Source organism: Colletotrichum gloeosporioides (genome assembly GCF_011800055.1).
Source record: "Colletotrichum gloeosporioides strain Lc1 chromosome Unknown consensus_1, whole genome shotgun sequence".
Taxonomy (NCBI): domain Eukaryota; kingdom Fungi; phylum Ascomycota; class Sordariomycetes; order Glomerellales; family Glomerellaceae; genus Colletotrichum; species Colletotrichum gloeosporioides.
In genome coordinates, this window is record NW_025544646.1 from 80673 (window position 1) to 96422 (window position 15750).

General features: G+C 50.5%; 5 protein-coding genes across 5 annotated transcripts; 3 read left to right on the plus strand and 2 right to left on the minus strand.

Moving 5' to 3' along the window:
- Nucleotides 1-321: 321 nt before the first annotated feature.
- Nucleotides 322-2335, plus strand: GCG54_00009801 (Methylcrotonoyl-CoA carboxylase beta chain; the record flags this gene model as incomplete). Its single annotated transcript, XM_045409739.1, has 8 exons — nt 322-499; nt 554-680; nt 734-801; nt 856-926; nt 980-1290; nt 1350-1606; nt 1678-1771; nt 1825-2335. 8 exons carry the CDS (start codon nt 322-324, stop codon nt 2333-2335), a joined length of 1617 nt encoding a protein of 538 aa, XP_045271276.1.
- Nucleotides 2336-2909: 574 nt separating this feature from the next.
- Nucleotides 2910-8624, plus strand: GCG54_00009802 (Methylcrotonoyl-CoA carboxylase subunit alpha; the record flags this gene model as incomplete). The annotated part of the gene is made up of 9 exons (XM_045409740.1): nt 2910-3079; nt 3136-4886; nt 5943-6730; nt 6779-7277; nt 7329-7834; nt 7895-7963; nt 8022-8159; nt 8216-8478; nt 8534-8624. 9 exons carry the CDS (start codon nt 2910-2912, stop codon nt 8622-8624), a joined length of 4275 nt encoding a protein of 1424 aa, XP_045271277.1.
- A 329-nt stretch (nt 8625-8953) lies between these two features.
- GCG54_00009803 (uncharacterized protein) lies at nt 8954-11379 on the minus strand (the record flags this gene model as incomplete). The annotated part of the gene is made up of 7 exons (XM_045409741.1): nt 8954-9646; nt 9703-9859; nt 9913-10130; nt 10178-10250; nt 10301-11063; nt 11122-11305; nt 11356-11379. 7 exons carry the CDS (start codon nt 11377-11379, stop codon nt 8954-8956), a joined length of 2112 nt encoding a protein of 703 aa, XP_045271278.1.
- A 553-nt stretch (nt 11380-11932) lies between these two features.
- Nucleotides 11933-13416, plus strand: GCG54_00009804 (Aryl-alcohol dehydrogenase; the record flags this gene model as incomplete). Its single annotated transcript, XM_045409742.1, has 7 exons — nt 11933-12152; nt 12217-12551; nt 12603-12698; nt 12760-13062; nt 13116-13166; nt 13216-13287; nt 13342-13416. The coding sequence occupies 7 exons, from the start codon at nt 11933-11935 to the stop codon at nt 13414-13416; spliced, it is 1152 nt and encodes a 383-aa protein (XP_045271279.1).
- A 383-nt stretch (nt 13417-13799) lies between these two features.
- Nucleotides 13800-15595, minus strand: GCG54_00009805 (putative aldehyde dehydrogenase FUS7; the record flags this gene model as incomplete). The annotated part of the gene is made up of 7 exons (XM_045409743.1): nt 13800-14095; nt 14156-14459; nt 14514-14546; nt 14594-14654; nt 14707-14922; nt 14977-15209; nt 15275-15595. 7 exons carry the CDS (start codon nt 15593-15595, stop codon nt 13800-13802), a joined length of 1464 nt encoding a protein of 487 aa, XP_045271280.1.
- Nucleotides 15596-15750: the final 155 nt, after the last annotated feature.

Here is a 15750-nt window from a genome sequence, read left to right on the forward strand (position 1 = left end):
GATAGGTCAAGATATGTCATCTGAACATGGTCTAGCGGCAACACCCAAATACTTCTGGCTCTTACACCAGAGCGACTGCACCCAGTGCTTGCGGGGCCGGCAGAGCATGAATGCTGGGGGCGGCCTCGGCCTATCGGCCACGGACCGAACCCCGGATTTAACCCCCGCGCCGGCCCAACATTACGCATCAACAGTGCCGACGACCATTCCACCGATATTGCAACCGCAAACACCAGAAAAAACAAGGATATCATCAACTATACTAGGCACCGATTCTCAACAAGCAGGCTGCATTACATGCGCGCTTGAGCTCACGGCAAAATGGCACAACCGTTCCCAGTTGAGAAGTCGGTCCTCGATCTCGGTGCGCCAAACTTCCAAGAAAATCGATCTCAATGGCAGAAAGTACTTGCAGAATTCGACCACAACCTTCGGCAAGTCTCTTCTGAGGGCGATGATGTGTCGACAGCTAGACATCAAGGACGAGGGCAATTGTTACGTAGGTATTCTCACAACCTACATCGGAAGACAATACGCTGATTACTGAAAAAAGCGCGAGATAGAATCAACTTGTTACTGGATGCAGAGTCGCCATTTTTGGAGTTAGGGGCCTTTGCTGGGTTTCGTAATGCGGACTCGAATTCTTGCGGCAACCTCATTGCTGGCATTGGTCTTGTCAGGTAACTCAGCTGGCCAGTAGCAGCCAGTTTTATGATGATTAACGTCAGGACAGTGGACGGCCATGCCTCGTCATGTCTCATATCCCAACCCAGAGCGGTGGAGCTTGGAACGAGATGACAGGTTGGTCAAGATTCTTCCGCTCGTTTGGACTCGGCTAAGAATCACCTTGCTCAGTGCATAAAGTGAACAGAATCTTGGAAGTCGGCTTTGAGAATGATCTTCCGTTAATTTCTCTGGTGCAATCGGTACGCACGAACGGCAGTCCGCAAACTCAGCGCTATGGACTAATCGATATCAGGCGGGCGTCTTTCTGCCACAGCAGTTTAGGGTATTTCACAAAGGCGGACAACTTTTCCGCGATCTGGCCATCCGCTCTAAGCATGGGAAGCCATCCTGCGCTGTGGTTTTCGGCCCCTCAACTGCCGGTGGAGCATATCACCCGGCTCTCTCGGACTACACCATCTTCGTTGAGAACCAAGCACAGGTATTTCTGGGAGGTCCACCCCTTGTTAAGATGGCGACATCAGAAACCGTGACTGCCGAGGAGCTCGGCGGGGCCAAGGTTCATGGAACAGTGACTGGCCTGGCGGACCATACGGCACTTGATGAGTAAGAGCACATTTGCGCAACGCGAAAGGTTTAGAGGAGATTATATTGACTGATCATAGATTTGATGCCATTCAGAAGGCGCGAGAATGGGTTGCCACACTTAACCAAGTAGACCCTAGCCACCATCGAGGCATGCATGAAGAGCCACTGCCTCCTCGATATCCAGTTGGAGACCTCCTATCGATCGTGAACACCGACATTCGCAAACCCTTCGACATGAGAGAGGTTTTGTTGCGCATTGTTGATGACTCGAGGCTTTCAATTTTCAAACCAGGCTATGGTGTCAACATGCTCACTGCCTGGGCTGATATTCTCGGTAAGCCAACAAAGTACCCCTTGAAAATTGAGTATCTTTCTTCCCTGTCGCTAATCACCATTCTCGTGAAGGTTTCCGGGTTGGTATTGTCGCGAATCAGACGCCTGTGATTCACCCACAAGAGGCTCTGAAAGCAGCCCAATTCATCAGACTGTGCAACCAGGGGTATGTTACATCTTCTTACGAAGTACAATCTGCTCACCAAAGTCTTTTTGTAGGATTATTCCGATTGTGTTTCTCCACAACGTAACCGGGTTTATGGTTGGCACGAAAGCAGAACATGCCGGAATCATCAAGGCAGGTGCGCAGCTCGTATCAGCTGTGAGTTGTTCTTCGGTTCCACACATCAGCATCATTCTCGGAGCGTCCTATGGTGCCGGTAACTACGCCATGTGCGGAAGATCCTATCGACCGAGATTTCTCTTCACGTGGCCAACAGGGCGTTGCAGTGTAATGGGTCCAGACCAGCTCGCAGGCGTGATGGAGACCATCAAGTCCAAGTCCAACGGAGGCAGTAAGCTTTCGACAGAGCAGATCAAGGCTCAAGCACAGAAGGTGAGGGATGATGCGTATCGAGACTCGGAGTGTTATTCGACTAGCTCCATTCTCGTGGATGACGGAGTTATAGATCCGAGGGACACTCGCGATGTGCTAGGGATGTGCTTGGAAGTGGTAAAGCTGCCGAACAAGAAGGACACCCAGTCACATAGGTTTTTGTCCAGGATTTAGTACGCAATAGACTGTTTTCTAGATCACCTAATAAAGGTTATCATTTAATGACGTACAGATGAATGGTTCAACTTCAAACCCAACCACATGTCGTGCAAGGTGCATACCAATTGCTGGTCGATTTCTAACTAGCGGTAAATGACGGGCACCAATCTTTCGACATCGTGCTGAAAACATTCATGTTGATGTCCACAGCAGTGCATTCTGTAAGTTCAGCCTACAAAATCCACGTCTCCGATTCCCGGCTTACCCCCGGTCCCCAGCGGGAAGCCATGCAAGAGCCGAGGGACCTGCAGGTCTCCACCCGGACCGCGCTCCGGTGCTCGGGCCATCCAAAATGGCTACTGATGGCCCAGGGTCGAAAATCATCGGATTCCTCGATCTCGGGAAGTAAACAGTTTGGTGCCGAATCCCCGAGGCAGGATCACTATTTACAAGCTACGTCACACGGACCGGCATTCGCGACTGATCAAAAGTGATGCGGTAATCAAGTCATGACGGACAGACGTAGTAGCAGAACTTCCGTCCGGGTTTCCACACTTTCCTGTTCAACGACACTGCGCAAGTCTTCAAGATGACGAACATCAACAAACCACCACTATTCGAAGCTACGATCCCGTTCACTCCCGACGGCCAATCCAAAATTCGTAAACTTCTGATTGCGAACCGTGGGGAGATTGCTTGTCGTATTATCTCAACGTGTCGAAAGCTTGGTGTTCGGACAGTGGCAGTGTACACTCAGGAGTAGGTGTCCTACAACGCAATTAGGTGCATTCGCACTCGTCTAATAAGAAATGCAGAGATGTCTTGTCGCAACACGTAGCAGACGCACATGAGTCTATCTGTATCGGATCCATCGAACACGACACCAAAAACCCCTTTCTCAACATCGACCTCCTCCTTAAGACCGCCCGAGAAGCCGACGCCGACGCCGTCCATCCCGGCTATGGATACCTGAGCGAGAACGCTGACTTTGCAGACCGTGTTCGCGCCGCGGGGCTGACCTTCGTAGGGCCAACTGGTCAGACAATCTCGACACTAGGCGACAAGCGGACCTCTAAAGAATACTTGAGAACTCACGCACCGGAAGTGCCACTGATTCCAGGATTCTCCGGGTCTAGCCAGAATGTGGAAGATCTCCAAGATGCGGCGGCTCGCATCGGCTTCCCTGTCATGCTCAAGGCTTCTGCTGGAGGCGGTGGTAAGGGTATGCGAGTTGTCCGCGAAGCTTCTCAGCTCCAGTCAGAACTGGAGCGTGCACAGTCGGAAGCCCAGAGATCTTTTGGATCCAGCGACTGCATTCTGGAAAGGTTCATCGAGAGCAGCAAGCACGTCGAAATTCAGATCGTTGGAGACCAGCATGGTAACGTCGTATCTCTCTTTGAACGCGACTGCTCTATCCAACGTCGGAACCAGAAAGTCATCGAGGAAACACCTTGTCAATTCCTCGACGAACAGACCAAGAAAAGCATGAGTGACACGGCCGTCAAGATTGGGAAGCTTCTGGGATACGAAGGGGCGGGAACCGTGGAGTTCGTGGTCGACACTGCAACTAAAACGTTTTATTTCTTGGAAGTCAACACCCGCCTTCAAGTTGAACACCCCATCACAGAAGAAGTCGTCGGTGTTGATCTCGTGTCTTTGCAGCTCTTCGTTGCCGCTGCTGGGCGTCTTGCCGATGTTCCTGAACTATCTGACTTGACGCAGACTGGGCATGCGATTGAGTGTAGACTTTGCGCAGAGGACCCCAATCGGGAATTCATGCCAAGTCACGATACGGTTGCCCTATGGAAGCCCGCAAACCCGCATCGAGGTGCCAGCTCTGTAGTGCGCTACGAGACGGCAATGCAAAGCGGGGCATCAATATCGATCTACTTTGACTCCATGATTTGCAAAATTGCGGTGTGGGCACCTACAAGAGCCTTGGCTATCGATATCCTCGCGAAGGAGCTGGCGAATACCGCGTGCGTTGGAATCAAGACGAATCAGCTGTTCCTTCAGAGCTGTCTCCTTCACCCAGGATTCAAGGATACAGCATACCAGACATCTTTCATCCCGACCCATCTTGACGAATTGCTTCGAAATCCATACCACCCAGAGCTGCCCAAATACATGTCAGCTATTTCCGGTCTGCTTTTTGACGCCCTCAAGAAACGTTCTCGGAGTCAATGTGTTCGCCGACGGCCGTTTGGCGGAGTTCGTCGTGGCTTTCACAACCAGAAGTTTGATCCCTTTCATCAGGCCTGCGAGATAATTTCGATGCGGGATTCGAAAGCCTCAGAATCAGTGATCTCATGCGAGGCCTGCCTCCGTCAGCCATGCGACGGCCTTGAAGGTGACAGCTATAGTGTGCAACTCCACAAAATTTCTCTTGACGACCCCGTCGGGCAAGACCCGTCAATCTCGTCTCCGGCCCAACGTCTTACGTCAAAATACACTATCCTCAGTCAGGCCTTCCGGAGTGGTGACGCTTGGAAATGGCCATCCTTCAAAATTGAGGATGTCACTCTCAAGCCAGCCCACCAGACCGGCGGTTCTTCTTCGAGAGCTTGTATCCCACAATCGTGGGTGTTGACGTTCTCTGTGGACGGCCGAAGACGACAGGTGTTTTGCTCTCTTCCTCACTCAGGACAGCGCTCAGCTGGCTGGATGCCGAATGAAACCGAGTCAGTCCTATGCCACATTCCTCAAGTAGGAGAGTGGAAGGAATTGCGCCGTGATACACTGTTATCCTTGTTCTCAGGCCTACGCAAAGATGCACAGGTCGCTACTGAACAACAGGCTCAGATCAAAGCCCCGATGCCCTGCAAAGTTCTCTCTATTGGAAAGGCAATGGGAGAGGAGGTCATAAGTGGAGAGAGTGTCATGGTGATAGAGAGTATGAAGATGGAGATCAATATCAGAGCAAATGTAGCTGGAAAGTTTGAGACAAAGTGGAAGGTTGGAGATGCTGTGGGCGAAGGTATCGTACTATGTTCAGTTGAGTGAAGGCAGGCTTCATGTGCCCATTTTACTATCGACGCACTTTTCGCAACAGACGACCAATACGCGGTGGAGAGTCAGTAATTGGACACATTTGGCTACCCAAATAACGATTTTCCCTAAAGACGCCCGTGACCCAGGCTAGACGGACTCATTGTTCCATCCTATACTAAGACGTATCGTTGACGGCGTGCGCTTCTTTGCGCCCCTCAAACAGTCATCACGGATGAATTAGGAACAGACATTGATTGTATCCTATCTTCTGAGTGCTCAAATGAGTAGTTACAGGGTAGATCCATGGTCGAACCCCGCGGGGTTAACTGCTTCCCCGCGTTGAACCCTTGCTTCGGACAGCCGGACCGAAGAGAGGGGTGGTTGCTGCCCCGCCGCAGATCCCTCCACTTACGACCAGCGAAAGCCCGTCGGGGTTGAAATTGTATACGTGAGTGAATAGGAAGTTCCAGCTGCGGTGTTTACAATGGGCCAGCTGTCAGTCAATCAACAGTCTTTACCCAGTCGTCAATCATGGCATGTTGCTTCATTGCCGCATTTTGCATAGGGCAGCTGGTCAAAGCTTGTCAATTCTTCGACTTGGACGACAACATTCACTATAATGACGACACAGGCACGGAAGCTCTGCCAGAAACTGAGGGCGGCCATGCCCGGACTACACCCGTCAAAAGCTGCAACTCAAACGCGATCATTCTATCGCTGTCTGGCATGTCGTGTGCAGCTTGCTCAAGCACCATCGAGAGAGCGATCTTGGTTTTTGACGGGGTCAAGGACGTAAGAGTATCTTTACATCTACAGCAAGCCACTGTTGTTGGAACAAACTCGACTTTGGACCTCGACGGTATTCTACAAGCTGTGCGGGATCTTGGGTATGGGGCAGAACCTGGACCTCGCTCCCCAAAGGAGATCATGGGCCTCCTTGAGTCAAGACGAGAGTCAAAGATGCTGTGGACGAGCTTTGCCAATGTTGGGAAGAATGCGGCAGTTATTCAGCTGATCGAAATGGCGTCATATCAAAGTCGGGGTACATCTGCCCTGGAAACTATAATTCTCTGGGCCTTGCAGGTGGCAGCGCTGGTAGTCGCAGTATCTTGCCAATGGCGACATGTTTCGTGGATTCATGCTGATGGCTGGAGATGGATCAAGGGGGCAAGTCCCACTATGAACACCTTGGTGGCTCTAGCTGTTTTCTTGGGGATTTCGTTCTCCTGCATCGACCTACTTATCCAGGGCCCTCGAGCTGCCACCATGTACTTTGCTACTTCCACTGGTTTGACGCTGACGGCTGTGGGTGGGAGATACCTGGAGTGTCTTTCGCGACGACAAGTTTCAAAAGACTTGATCAAGATCTACAAGCCCCTCACAGACATTGAATTTGTCCGACTCAGTCCTTCTGGCGAAGTGAGACACAATCTTTGTGTTTGATTCACCTGGCTAATATTAGTACAGAATGTTCCATCGACATATCTTCAACCATCCGACGAAATATTCGTGGAGCCATTTTCAACAATACCATGCGACTGCTACATCACATCTGGATCATCTCTAGTCAACCAGTCAATACTGACAGGGGAGTCTCTTCCCGTTCGAAGGGATGTTGGCGACATAATAATGGGCGGCACGCGAAATCTCCACGGAAGACTAGTCTGTGTTGTCAAGAATGAGAAAGGCCAATCATTATATTCCAAGCTTTTGCAGAGTGTTGCAGACTCTTCCGCAACGAAGTCGGATAGCGACGCTCTGCTTGACGACATAATCAAGTATTTTGTCACAGCTGTCATCTTCTTCGCAATCGTTCTTCCGATCCTCGAAGTCTTTAGACTGAACCTACTCTGCCCCAACTACCAGCACATTCGATTCGCCGTAGCTAGATCGATGACTATCCTGATGAGCGCATGCCCATGTGCTCTCGGCGTTGCTATACCATCCGCGGTCGCAACCGCGGTCTGTACGCTCTCACTTGGCCCATTGCTACGTTCTCTGAGCTGACATCGTTTAGATTCTGCACAGAAAAGAGGACTGTTGATTACTGGGGGCGCATCGACGATACAGAAGCTGGTCAAGGTCAACTCCGTCATTTTCGATAAGACTGGGACATTGACCGGGGACAATTTGACTGTCTCGGACTTCTTACCATCACCCCAGTGGGCCTGCAGGGAGAACACACTTAGGACCTTGATCTGTGCAGCTGAGGTCAATGACGTGACTGGTCATCCAGTGGGTAAGAACATCTTCTCAAGTGGTGTCAAATCTTTGGGTGAAGATTGGCTGCGCTTCCAAGCTCACGGTGAGACGCGCGACATTTGCAGCTCGGCCGGTCAAGGTGTTTCCGGAAACGTTCGCATTGCCAAAGATGAGTGGCATCACGTCATCGTGGGAAGCTCACAATACCTTAGAGGAGCTGGTATCAAAGATCTTCCCGACCACGGCAAAGCTGTGGGAAGTGGTAAAATTGAGGTGCACGTTGGAGTAGATGGTTGCTATGCTGGAAAGATATTAGTTTCGGTGAGTCGGAAGAACTTCTTGCTGTGATGTGTGATGATGTGATGACTGACCATGAGAAAGGATACGGTCAAGACAGAGGCGCAAAGCACGGTAGCAGCGCTGATCTCATCGGGATACAAGTGCTCTCTGGTGAGGAGTAGTTCTTCGACGACTCCAGAATTATGGAATGCACTCTGACTGACGGCAGCTTACGGGCGATATGGCCGACGAAGCTCACAGGGTCGCCGGTCACGTCGGAATGCCCGTCTTAGCATCACAAGCCTCGCCGACCGACAAACTAGCTTTCATCGACGCCTCCAAAAAGAACGGAAATGCTGTAGCTATGGTGAGCCGTGACGATTAATCCTGAAGGCTTGCTTGAACGCAATACTGACGACTCAGGTCGGCGATGGACTCAACGACGCTCCTAGTCTTGCAGCTGCGGACGTTGGCTTTGCCGTGTACCACAACAATGCGTTGGCTACCACTGGTGCCTCCGTCATGATTCTCAACTCGCGGATAGATCTGGTTTGTCTGGCATTCAAAATTGCGGAACTTACCAAGCAGCAAATTGCCCTCAACTTAAGATGGACCGCGGCATATAACCTTCTTGCATTCGGGATGGCAGTGGGTTGGATAAAGCCATTCGGATTTGTCATGACACCGTAAGCAGTGCTACCCGGGAAAACCGGAAACATTCGCAAACTGACATATGTGCAGTTCTCTCGCGGCTGCGATGATGTCTACATCGTCAATTTTCATCACCGCCCAGTCTTTTCGGCTGCGGACCAAGCTAGACAATCTACCCTAGTGGAACGTTCGAATAAAGGGAATATCACAGAAACAAAGCTGAAATGGGTGCATTGTAGTTCCTAACCGTGATCGCCTCATAGTGCTGTAATAACGTTCAGCTAATCAAAGACTGTTGGGCGTAGGAGCGGTGTATTGCAATATGAAAAAGGCACTACATTGACATCCATGTCCGCATGGGCTTGGGAACCATTTGGAGACGGAGTACTACGAGATACCGTGCATTGCTAAAACAATTCGATTGCGCGGCGACCTGATGCAGTCTGGACTCATGTTCCTGTTGCAAACCCAGAAATTGCAAAATCGATATAACGGAAAACCAGCAACAGTCTAGACGGTTGGCTTCAAAATGATTTGCGTGCGACCCTTGACTGAGACCTTCACCATTGCCTTTCCCTTATTGTTCGCTTTTACCAATCCTCCCGTGCTTATCGAGTACTCCTTGCCGGGGTCGAGCCTTTCGAAGCCTAACTCGAAGGTCCCTGGCTCAGCACCATTATACAACACAAGATCAAGTTGCTTTCCGTCATTGCTGTACGCCTTCGCCACTAGGACATCGAGGAAAGGAGCCTCTTCGAGTAAGGGTCCCTTCAAGGCGTTTTCAGGAGGGCCATGTAGCGTGGCATTGGCCAGGTCACGATTTTTAACGAGACGCGCCATCAAAGCAATGACTTGTGTTGTGGCTGACAGGCCTTTGTTCCTCAGAGAGCCCGACTTGGTTGCCTCGACAGGGAAGTAGGTGTTGTCAAGTTGTTCCAATGCTTCCTTCCTGATCTTCTCGTTGCCGAACTCGGCCGCGGTCGCAGCGATGAACGCTCGGAGGGGTCCCTCGCTAGCCCGGTAGTTCCCTGGGTCCATCTTGTCGGCGCCCTTAAGGTTTCGAACCTCAAGCTGACCATTCTTGTCATACTTGAGGAACTCCTTTCGGATCATAGCCCAGTTTCGGTGGGCCAAGTGGGGAAGGTAGGCAGTCAGCAGCATCGCATTGATACAGTCGGTAAGAGTGCCGCAAAGACCTGGGAGCTGCATGGAGAACTCGTTAGTTCACATCTTTCTGGTGAAGCCATCTCGTTACATACCGTCAAGCCGGTGAACTCGCTTCGAATTGGCAGGATTCGGCCGTCGCATTCAGTGAACTCTTCCTCAAGAGATCTTTCGAACCTGTTGCGGAGCTTGACTCCTAGATCACGACCGAGGAGACGGTCAGAAATGACAAGCCCAGCCATGCCAGTCAAGCTGCAGACTCTCAATCAGCTCTAATACCTGAATCTTAGGGGGAATAGACGCACTTGCAAAGTGAGTAAGTCCAGTTCGGCTCGCACGGATACAGGCAGTAAGGATTCTCAGTCATGTTATTGAATAGCGCATCTGCGAGGCCCTCATAATTGGTCTTGTAGTGCTTTCCGTCATCAATGACAAACTCGAGGGCATCCTTCTTGTTGTACTGTCGATCGCCCGATGCCTGGCCATAGAGACCAATGGCAGCACTCAAGTAGCCAGTGACCATCTGACATGATGTTAGCACTGCTCCAAGTAAGGAGTTGAACAACTAACGATGTTGTCTTTCTTGATTGGATCCCAGTCGCTGAGGGTGAATCTTCCAAAGATGGACTCCCACTTCCAATATCTGAAGGACTGTCACTCAAAACTCTTAAGTCATTGATGTGATTTACTCACGACATGATTCGCTTCTGGAGACTCTTCTCGATGGCATTTTGACATGCCTTGGAGAGATAGCCGTGGAAGCCTGGGACGTAGTGGCACTGGTACAGACTCAAGGCATCGATAGTTCCGTACAGCTGATACCGAATGGCTCCAGTCTGGAACTGATCGATGACATCATGGAAGCTAAAGTCGTCACGGGGACTAAGTCCTCGCTCGATCATATGTTGCACGTGCCGAAGAGTCTCGAGGGATAGCTCACGATCGCCAGACTGAGGTGCAGGTGCGGCGTCGGCCATCTGCTCTTCAACGGCCTGCACAAGGTACTTGTTCCTCTCTTGAGCCTTTGAGTATCCAGCGGCATTGAGAGAGCTGGCATTGTTCATCAACCATGTGATGCCACTGAAGCAACCGAGAGCCCACAGAGCGGCGGACTGTTCGAACAAAGTGTCCTGGGCAAGACGACCAGCCATGAAGCTGGTTCCGATCCATAGTGCGATGGGAAAGGCTATGCCTCCCATGGCGAACCAAACGAATATAGACACCGGGATGAGAACGAGCGTAAGCAAGAAGGCTGCTACTGCCGTGGGGCTGGCGACTGCCGTGAAACCCGCGCCCGGGAAGAGGAAGCCAAGCGCCGCGGCACGGTACGATGTATTCTCAAGATTGTAGAATGACCAAAGTCCGGCGAGGGAGAGAAAAGTGTACTGGTAGAGAGTTCTGCGTTGATGGTATTTCTTGATCATGCCTCGACCGGCACTAGGCGGAATCAAGACATCTGGGAGAGGAATGTGATCAGTCTCTACCAACATAATTCTGTATGGCTCGTCACGTACCTTGGATCTTCCATGGACCCCAGCCAAAGTCACCGACAGGTCCATCAGAAGCCTTTACACTAGTTGATGGATCTGCCTTAATGGAGTCGCTAGTATCGACCCACTTGGAACTCGGCACGATCTTCGAAGGCAGCTCCGCAACATCTAAGTGATTGATGCCATTGGTCTTGGTAGTTTCCGTTGTCTGTATTGCTGTCAGTGAATGGAACTAGAGGAGCGAGCTGTTGACTATACCGTGGTCATCGTGGAAGGGGTCATAATCGCATATGGTCTGGTGTTTGAATGGTTGTTTTCTCAAGAAGCCCAGGAAGAGGGATGAACTTTACTTATCCGCCCTGCTTGGGGTCCCCGAGAAAGTTCCGATGGCAACAGACGTCTGTGGCGCCACGGTAAATGTTACACTTCAGTGGACAAAAGAGATAGTTCGGCACTCGCGGGCGGGGGATCTGGGGTTTGCGGGGTACTGCATTGGACTGGGAAATCAGTCGTGGGGGGATGAGGGGTGTGGCAAGGATAGGACCGAGTCCCGACCACGACGAGCTTGGAGACCATTTGAAACAGCTTTGATATGAAGTACCTCGGTATTGGGCCTGGGTACGTCGGAGGCCGGTCCGGCATTAGAGCTGCCAGAGGGCTGGCTCTGAGATGGCGCAAAGCTATTGTGTTGACATCGAGATTAGCGACCGAAATTACCTTCAATTTGGAGGGCCATTTAGCCTTTGGACATACATAATAGAGAGAAAAGATAGGATGACACTTCAATGTGCATTCCGATCACACCAGACTTACCTCAAATCAGTCTCATTGAATGATGGCGTCAGCATACGCAACCACGCAGGCCATTGTTGCCTACCCCCCTGAAAAGGGGAAGAGACAGTGGAGACTCGAAGATGTTGAACTCACGCGACCCGAAGACGAGGAGGCCGTCGTTGAAGTAATCGCCACTGGCATATGCCATACAGACCTAGGTTGTGCATCCGCGCCGGATGGGACGCCGGGCTTTCCAGTCCCTCCATACCCTCGCATCGTTGGTCATGAAGGCACGGCTTTTTCAAATATCGCACTGCAGTATGAGCTCAACTAACAACATCACAGGTGCCGGCTACGTCAAATCGGTTGGAAACAAGGTCTCAAAAGTCAAACCTGGAGACGCAGTTCTTTTGTCGTTTGCTTTCTGTACCCAATGTCACAACTGCAAATTTGGCGCGCCAGGATACTGTGAAAGTTTCAATGAAATCAACTTCACTGGATGCTCCACTTCGTTTTCAAACTCGGGCACTGGAAGGATTTCGATCGGCGGCTCCTTTTTTGGACAGTCAAGCTTCTCTCGTTTGGCTCGAGTGAAGCAAACATCGATAGTCAACGTCACTCGCCTTGTGAACAGCAAAGACGAGCTGAAAATGCTGGCGCCTCTGGGCTGTGGCATACAAGTATGTTCGATGCCAAATCTGAGTGTTCTAGAAGACTCATGGGATCTTTAGACTGGCGCCGGAACTATTACAAAACTAGCTGCGGCAAAGCCAGACGACGCCGTTGCTGTCATTGGCCTTGGTGGAGTCGGTCTTGCAGCAGTGATGGTTAGTAGAAACCTGAATTCCAGTCTCTTTCATATTGAAATCATTCTGAAGTTTCTTCCAGGCTGCAAAGATCATTGGCTGTCGAACCGTCATCGGAATTGACCGCGTGCCTAGCCGACTTGATCTCGCTCAGTCGCTTGGAGCAACCCACACCGTCAACACCGCAAACATCACCAACACCCTGACAGAAGAGATTTGGAAGCTCACTAGTGGACCGGGAAGCACCATCACAGTAGATGCCACCGGGGTTGTGCCATTGATTAAACAAGGGCTTGAGTTCACCGCGAAGCAAGGGAAAATGATTCTGCTAGGCGTTGCGCCAATGGATGCAACCTTGGATCTGCCTCTTGTTCCACACATGGTGGTAAGTCAAATGTGCTGTGCAGATAGTCGAGGCTTTGAACTGACTCGATACAGAGCGGCAAGCAGTTGCTGGGCAGCATGGAAGGAGGGGTACACCCCGAGGATGTAAGTTTGTGTCTGTTAGACTTGGACATTTGGCTGAATCATCATCCAGTATATACCTCAGCTCATTCAATGGTACCATGAGGGAAGGTTCCCCTTGGAGAAGCTTATAAAGACGTACGATGTAAGTACTGGGCCCTGCACGCTAATTCTAATATTAATGTGACTTTCCATGAAGGTGAAGGATTTTGAGTTAGCTGTGAAGGATATGGAGGATGGAACTACAATCAAACCAATTCTGATTTGGTCGTAATTGAGGAAAATATGAATGTTACTTCATTTTCTTACTATGATCTTCCGATGTATATCTATTACCGTGTTCGTCCCTATCGTTGTTGTCATCGTCGTCCTGGTCTTCCTCCCCAGTGTCGTCTATGCCCACACCCATCCAGATGGCTAGACGTGTTCGCATGATTGCAAAAGCAGAAAACTGTTATTCGACGCCGTAATGTAGAAGTTGCGGGGATTTTGATGCAAACTTCAGACCGAGTGCATCAAGCAACCCAAGCTGGCAGACACCATCGACATCCAGCAAAACCAAAGATCATTGGATACGACTTCACTCTGGACATTCTGGATGAATTTATTGAATCTCTCGATAGAGAAGTACATGCATTATATTGAAATCTCTTGCCACTAACTGACGACTTGCTTGTTCAGGAAAAGCGTCTGATTATTGCAGAAAGCTTTCAGACCGTTCGCGCCCCACTCGGTTCCAATACCACTTTCTTTGTGCCCCCCGAATGGTGCGAGAGGTGACAGATCAAAGTGTGTATTGATCCAGACATTTCCTGCTTGGATCTGCTTGGCTACTTCGGCTGCTTTCTTCAAATCATTTGTCCAGACAGATGCTCCAAGACCCATCGAAGTGTCGTTGGCCCGAGAAATCACCTCCTCTTCGCTGCTCCATGATAGCAGAGGCACAATAGGACCTGTTCGAAAATCATTAGAGGTGGGGTAGAAAAGGGCTATATATGAATTCAAGAGCTTACCGAAGGGCTCTTCAACAACTAGACGAGACTTCTCAGGAGGACGGTCAATGATTGTGGGGGTAATGAAATAGCCTTGCGACTTCTCAATGTTGCCTCCCACGGCAACCTTCCACCCCTGAGATTCAATGTCCGAGAAGAACGTCTTGACTCGTTCATACTGCATGGAGTTTTGCAGGGGGCCATGAGTGACACCTGGCTGCGAGCCATCTCCGAGGTTGTACCCCTTTACGTGTTTAACCAAGGCTTCCTTGAATTGATCAAAAATAGACTCATGCACGTATATACGCTTGAGGTTTAGGCAGATCTTATGGAGCAGTCAGCGCGGATCACGAGAAGACGGGAAGGGCTTAACACATACCTGGCCGGAATTGAGGAAAGCGAAGAAGGCAACCTGTCATCGTTAGCTAGGAGATTGCACGGGCAAAGGAATCGCCTCACCTTTTCAGCGACCTTGTCAACATCCACGTCTGGAAACACGATAGCGGGATCGTTCCCTCCCCTGTCAATGTCAGTCCTGACCTGGTTGAAACTTTTTATGGGTCGGAACTTACAATTCCAGAGTGACCCTCTTCAAAGTTTTGCTTGCACTCTGCATCACTAGCTTTCCGGTCGTTGTGGATCCAGTGAAGCTGATCTTGTCAATACCCGTGTGACTTGTCAACCACGGACCAAGGTTATCATCTCCACTCAAGGACTGTACAACACCCGACGGGAAGAATTGCTGTGCCAACTCAACCAACTTCAGCCCGCAGTATGGAGTGAATGGTCTACGTGTTCGTCAGCGCCTACGACAAAGGCTTTCTTGGCGTAAGTGTACTTACGAGGGCTTGACGATGATGACATTTCCGGTTAGGAGCGCCGGCGCAATCTTGCCCGTGGCAAGAAGGAGGGGGAAGTTCCAAGGCACAATGGCCCCGACCACACCTAGAGGAGTCCACCGAGTGATGATGGTTCGATGATCATTGTCCTCTACAACATCCTCTGGGAGTGATATACCAGCCATGCCTCGAATCCAGCTAATGGCAGCATCTGTCTCGGCATCTGCTTGAGGAATCTAGTTGGCGTCAGCCTGGCCCAACAGTTGACTACTTCGAAAGTAAGGTCATGCTGGTATCATACAGGCTTTCCTTGTTCAGAGATCAGGAGATCTCTAAACTGAGTGCGATAGCTGTCGACGGCATCTGCATAGGCCAGAACAGCCTTCTTCCTGTCTTCATACGGAACCTTAGACCATGTCTTGAAGGCATCTTTTGCCGCAGCGACCGCAAGATCAAGATCCTCGCGGGTCGCCACAGGCACCTCTGCTTTCGCAGTCAGGTTTGCTGGATTGATGCCATTTCGAGACTTCTCCGTCTTAGAAGCTTTCCCGTTAATGATCTGGATAAAATGGTCGCTGAAGCTCAGCGTCTTAGAGTGGTCACCATTCGTGGTAGCAGCCATGATGGATGATGTTAGGCGTTGGTGTAGTACTGGCTTGGAAATAACAAGGTGTACCCCGCACTGATATTTGAGTTTTACTGGCAGGATACTGGTAAAGGTGAGGTAGGTATAGGTATAAGTGCATCGTTGAACGGAGATCCGTGAAACTTCGGGTA